The sequence below is a fragment of the Giraffa tippelskirchi genome, chromosome 5, assembly GCF_054371585.1.
Source record: "Giraffa tippelskirchi isolate mGirTip1 chromosome 5, T2T-mGirTip1v1.2.pri, whole genome shotgun sequence".
In the NCBI taxonomy this organism is placed as follows: domain Eukaryota; kingdom Metazoa; phylum Chordata; class Mammalia; order Artiodactyla; family Giraffidae; genus Giraffa; species Giraffa tippelskirchi.
In genome coordinates, this window is record NC_137279.1 from 30,219,297 (window position 1) to 30,225,507 (window position 6,211).

Consider the following 6,211-nt stretch of genomic DNA (forward strand, 5'->3'; position numbering starts at 1 on the left):
CACCACTGTTTCTTACCTTATTTCCCCCTCTCTTCCTTGGACAGACACCACTTTTGTACACATCTCACAATCTACTGTGAAAGAGGGGTGCCTCTCTGATTGCTGGATTTGTCACCAGAAACCTTGGCCTGTCCATGACAGCAGTGACCCCTTACTCACCCTGTAAGTAACTCCTCTGGAATCCCAACACCACTGTGTACCTAACTGTTCTGTAGGTCCCTCTTATAAGGTGAGAATACTAAACCCATGTGCCCTCCTTCTGTGGCTTAATTCAAGCTCTCTTGGATATACATGCAGAAGACACTGGAGCAGCCGACATGAGTTGGACTGTGTGTAAGCTGGCTGTCATACCCCTGTATTTAGGAAGACTCTCAGTATGTGATAACATTGTACTTGAGGCTTGGCTGAATGATGCTAATGACTCCTTGGTATGGACAAACGAGTCCACAAATGCTGCTCCTGAGGAGGGGGTCCTACATCTCCTCCTGGCTACTCTTCCACATGTGGAGGTCCTGGTAGTGGCCCCATGCTTGGACACCTCATCGTCTCCACAGCTGGAGTGTAAAAGAACAGTGAGCTTTTGCTATATTCGCTGTTCTACTTTCTCTTCATAACAAAATAGAAAACCCCCATGGGTCCACCCCATTAAACTTCTTTAGCTGCCTTACATGGAGCTTCTTGGAGGCACAGTATATGACCCTGAGTTTGCCTCTGCAGGGAGAGTCCTTCTCCTCCCATCAGAGTAGGTGCCAACGAACATGATTAGAAACCTCTTCCCACCATTAGAAGAGCTGGCCAATTCTAGAGCCAAAGGAGTAGCCATCCAATGGTGATCACTTAACTTACTGGCTAAAGAGTGCATAGCCCCCCAGTTAGCTATTTGCTGAGTAAGGAGGTGTTGGAACAACAGCAAATACTGCTGGTTGCAGATGGATAAATGTTCCAGGAGAGGCAGAAACCCAATTACACAAAATCAGGGAGCAAGTGCGCTGGTTGCAAACAATTTTCACTTGATATTTCACGGTCCTTTCCTTTGATCAGCTGGCTACCTTCAGGCCCACAGTCATGGGTCAGAACCATTATACAATTTGGAACTGTCATGTTACTTTAAATTTTGTTTTGCGTAATTATTTCTCAAAAACTCCGAAAGGAAAATGTGTTTCAATTTTAAATGGGATTTGCGTTCAACTTTTTAGCAACATACCTCCTGAGTAAATGTAAGTCACAAGTACATGACTGAGTGTAAATGTCATACAGATTCACATGCTCATGACTTAGGAGCAACAGTCAGCCTTCTACTGGCACCTAGAACACAAGGCAGGAGGAGCGAGGACCCCGGAGGTGAGTGGCCTCAGGGGGCCAACACTGACAACACCCGGGGAAGCCCAATCAAGCCCTGGGGCAGCTCAATAACCAACTCTGCCCCACCTTTGGGGAAGAAAGAAGGCTTCTCAGGAAAACATTTCTGAAAAACACTCACTAGTGTTACATCATTCAAGTAACGAGCATTTTTAAAGGTGTACAAATAAACATTCCAGACGAATCTAAAAGAGACTTTCTGGGTTGAGGTCCTGTGTTATATGAGAGTGGTGAGATGCAAAATCCTTACCACCTAGCACAGAGAATGCAGACTGGCCCTCAATCAGGGAACAGGGTGCGGGGGGCGGGGTGGGGGGTGAAGGGGGTGGTGCAGGCAGTTCTCCTTCTACTTTTCTGAACGTGCAGACTTAAGTGAATGTGGGTTAAAGTTATAGAGGAAAAGTTTCAACAAATTTTCATTAAAAACAGAAAGAAAAGAGTCGAGCATGTAACTAGATGGGTGAGGCGGCAGCACAACCCCACCCTCGCGTGGTCCTGTGTCTGAGTTGTAACAACATTAGCACTTAGACCGAGAGAGTCCACGTGCCCCTGATGACCCACCCTCCACGGCCCCTCATCCCGCCCACCTCGGTGACCTCCACCCGCTGACGGTCGGTGCATGGATCATCAGTTCCCGGGCACTGAAGCCGTCTTCATGTCCAGACGAGCTGACGACGACGAATCCAATCTTGTGGGGCATTCTGCGAGTTGGGCTGTGTACGAGAGCAGGAGAGATGGCTTCAAAATTGAGGGACTCAGTGGCACATAGTGACACTGTCACAAGTGTCACTTATGTAAGTGTTAGTTCTCGCCTTGCTAACACACAAGTAATTCACAGCCCAGTCACACTGCCCCATTGCTTTGAAACAGTCTAGTTCCTACTACGTAATTTTTAAGGCACCTCTGATACTACTTAAGAGTATCATTCAAGTTACCATGACTTTTCCCAAATACACTAACATGTCCAAAGCGCCTGAGCAGCATCGTGGGCTGCACTGTGTCCCCAAAGCGCTCTGAAGCCCCCACTCCCGGGACCACTGACGGGACGTCTGGGAACAGTGTGGGCATTAGCAAGTTAAAGAGGAGGTCATATGGGAGTAGGGAGGGCCCTGATCCAACACGACTGTGTCCTTATCAGTAAAGAGACAGGGACACACACAGACAGGAGCCAAGTGACAAGGGCCAAGCAGCTGCAGCAATACACCTACAAGCCAAGGACATCAAGACCTCCTGGACACCTAAGCTGGGAGGGGCCAGGATGGGTTGTGCAGAGGGGGCGTGTCCCTGCTGGACACCAGAGCTGGGAGGGGCCAGGAGGGGTCGGCAGAGGGGGCGAGGCCCTGCATATGCACCAGGACCACCTGGACACCAGAGCTGGGAGGGGCCAGGAGGATCTGCAGAGGAGGTGTGGCCCTGCACACGTGCACCTTGATTTTGGACTTCTAACCTCCAGAATGTATTTCTGTGGCTTTAATTCATCCAGTTCGTGTTACTCTGTTATGGCAAAAACAAGATCTTTTGCTAAGATATGAATACAAAGTTGTTAAAATTAGTTAGGAAACTAATAAACCAGTGTTAAAGAGCTATACAAAGATAAGAGGGAAAGGGGGCAGTTTAATCAACAGCATAATCATTGCTACATGAAAATGCTGACCAGCAGAGGGAGAGCAGAACCACGGACAAAACCTTCCATGCACAACCGTGCTCCTGGAGCCAGGCTGCGTGGCCAACGCTGGGGAGATGGGTAAGTATTGCCTGGATGATTTTTTCTCTCAGGATGTTTTAGCACACCTGGCTTGGCTCACAGCTACCTACCATTGTGTTGAGCATGGCTGTAATGATGTCCAGCTCTGCCCACTCCTTTGAAAACAGCACCTCAATCCCGATTTCCCGCCATGATTCCACCCTCCCCACACCCTGCACTCCTCAGCCCCTGCCTGTGGGGCACATTTCCCAGTTCGGTGTCAGTTCAAGACTTCCACGTCCTCCTCAGGAACTGACTCAGGGATGGAGCCATGAGAACTGGACCAAGCTGTTCAGCCCCAGGACTCTGCTGTGGGGGCTGAGCTGCAACACAGCATCAGGTGTAGGGAGTGAGGGTTGGGAGGAGGGTGGGGAGGAGAGTGGGCTGCTAGAGCAGCGGGGAGCTCTGGGCAGGGGGTGGGGCTGACATGGGGAAGCAGTGCTGAGAGAGGCAGGGACCCCCACCTTGTGAGCACCAGGACTTAAAGCCCAAAGGACTCACAGACTCCCCAGTTACTAAGGCCATCGATGCTCTGCAGTTGGCCAATTTGGCTGAAGGGTCAGCATGCAACCAAGAGCCCTCAAAAACACAGAAGGTTCTCCGGGGTGGGACACACTATTAACTGAGATTTTCAGGAGGCGGTAATGCACGAGCACACCCCACGTAAGACATGCTTGTTTTAACGTGCTTGGGATGGATCTGGATCCTCCTCTGACTGTTACTGAGACCCTGAAAAGGACTATGTCAACAAATTAATTACTGGCCAGCACTTGCTAAGGTTTCTTGGACTGTATGAACAAACGCATTAAAAATAGAAAGAGAAACTACTATTAAAGATCCCAGTCATTCCGTATACAAAGCTCACTGAAGGATGTCACAGGATAGTAGAGGAACACCAAACTAACCCGGAAACTGATGAAATGCAGGCACAGAAAACAGATGAGTGTGTGATTTAATCCACAGCAACTGCAGAGCCTGGCCTGTGTTCCAGCTCCCATGCCAGACGGGCACCAGCCTCGCCCAGCCTGTGGCTCCTCCCACGCGCTGGGGTTCAGGCTCACAGCCGGGGCTGACTTTCCCCTCGGTCTCCATACCTCCCCCAGCCCATCTACTTCTAACCCCCACCCCTCCGTGGCAAGTGTCACTGGCCCCACCTTTGGAAGGATGACTGAATGCATCCCCTCTTAGGGATCCCACTGTCTTCTCTGGAAGACAGTAGCCAGGCCTCTCCACCTGGAGCACTGCCCCGCCTGAGGGACCCTGCTCAAGCCCAATCTGCCGTTCTAACCCTCTCTTTGTGTGGTCAATTCTAAAGTCCAGCCAAACTTACTGAAGCTCAGGGTGAGAGCCCTGTGCTGGGGATTCCCCACATCCTTCCAGCACCTTTAAAGGTGCTGTTACTGTCTATCCCATCTTGAACAAAAGAGGTTATCTATTCAATATTCTCACCTGAGTGTGACCATGTACCCTGAAATTCTGCAGATCTGAAATGCTATTTATTCATCTTGCTATGTGTGTACAGACCGACTCCCTCACACTGTGTGTTTGCATGCAGATACATGTGTTTACACCCTTATGACAGTTCTGACAGTCCTGATGTAGAGACGATGAAACTGAGGCACAGAGAGGCCTGGCTCCGGGTCATCAGCTATGAAGCCACGCAAGCAGGGTTTGTCCTAAGGCTGCTCAAGCTCCAGAGCCTCTGATCTTGACCAACACCCTCGGCCATGGCGCTAAGACTCAGAAATGGGGCCCTTTAAATTGGAATAAAGGATGTGTCCACTATACAATGCCGCTTCAGTAAATCCCAAACACAGCCCTGGCATCTAGGAGCCAGGTAGAAGTGTCGGGGAACGGCAGAGGCAACATTATTACCTTGATTTGTGTATTTGAAAAGGATTCCTTTTCGGCCCCCTCCTTCCACCCTGTACCCTAGAATCTTTTCTGCATAATCCTTCAAGTCTTCTGTAAGAGACTTGGGGTGTCACTGAGTACACTAGTATCAGGCACTACAAAATTCACCATTAACATTTTGGGGGGAACAGGAGCTCTGTCGGGCCCCAGCGGCCGGGTGCACAGAGGTCCTCTCCCCACAAAGAGCGCCGGCTCCATCTCCAGCATCCCTGCCGAGTCAGCTTTTCACTCTGCATCAGGGAAACGTTCAGTTCAGTTCAGCCGCTCAGTCGTGCCCGACTCTTTGCGACTCCATGAATCGCAGCACGCCAGGCCTCCCTGTCCATCACCAACTCCTGGAGTTTACCCAAACTCATGTCCATCGAGTCGGTGATGCCATCCAGCCATCTCACCCTCTGTCGTCCCCTTCTCCTCCTGCCCCCAATCGTTCCCAGCATCAGGGTCTTTTCCAATGAGTCAACCCTTCGCATGAGGTGGCCAAAGTATTGGAGTTTCAGCTTCAACATCAGTCCTTCCAATGAACACCCAGGACTAATCTAGCTACGTTACACTGAAACAATTCAGCAACTTCCGAACGTCTTGCTACAAGGCTTAGGATACGAAACTTTTACTCACGTTTCTTCTTAGGAAAATGTAAATAGTACACAGTTAAACGGTTTATGGTAAATGGCACACAGTTAAATGGCTTTTGGTGCAGCAACCTCAAGGTTCGCAAGTGCCCGAGAATCCTCAGAGCAGACGAGGATAAAGAGCCGGCTCCTTCCCACTTCGCCCGCACGGAGTCGGGGTCGCCGGGCTCGCGCAGCCGCCCAACGCAAGGACCGAGCGCAGGCGCCGCGGGCCGCACGGGCGGTGACGCAGCCCGCGGGCCGCGCCCACGGAGGCCCGAGTGGACCTGGCCCCGCCGCCCCAAGCCCTGCACGTCGGTCCTGCCCCGGCCCGCTCGGGTACCTGTCAGGACACCCGCACGACTCGGGCTCTCCGCCGGCCCTCGGCAGCGCCGCACCCTCTGCGGAGCTCAGGCAGCGCCTCCTCCGCCGCCCCGAGCCGGCCCGCACCCCCGAGCCGCAGCGGCGGTGGCAGCTGAGGAGCAGCCCCAGCGGCCAGCGCCCATCGCCTGGGCAGCGGCCGCGGCTCTCATGACAACCAGGCCCGCCCACCCGGGCCTCCGCGCGTGCGCGACCCCGCCCCGTC

At 52.1% G+C, this 6,211-nt stretch overlaps 1 protein-coding gene across 9 annotated transcripts in view; it reads right to left on the reverse strand.

The window, feature by feature from the left end:
• Window positions 1–6,175, reverse strand: part of CEP104 (centrosomal protein 104) — a 41,189-nt gene extending 35,014 nt beyond the window's left edge. For 8 of the 9 annotated variants that reach the window (XM_081488475.1, XM_081488473.1, XM_081488471.1 and 5 more), the window contains exons 1-2: window positions 5,969–6,175; window positions 1,947–2,072 (exon numbers count right to left, since the gene is read on the reverse strand). In XM_081488475.1, the coding sequence (XP_081344601.1) occupies window positions 1,947–2,059 (113 nt within the window). In that variant the 5' untranslated portion in view covers window positions 2,060–2,072; window positions 5,969–6,175. Of the gene's footprint in view, window positions 1–1,946; window positions 2,073–5,632 lie in introns of all 9 variants that reach the window. The other variant, XM_081488467.1, reaches the window with a different exon arrangement.
• Between the last annotated feature and the right edge of the window lie 36 nt (window positions 6,176–6,211).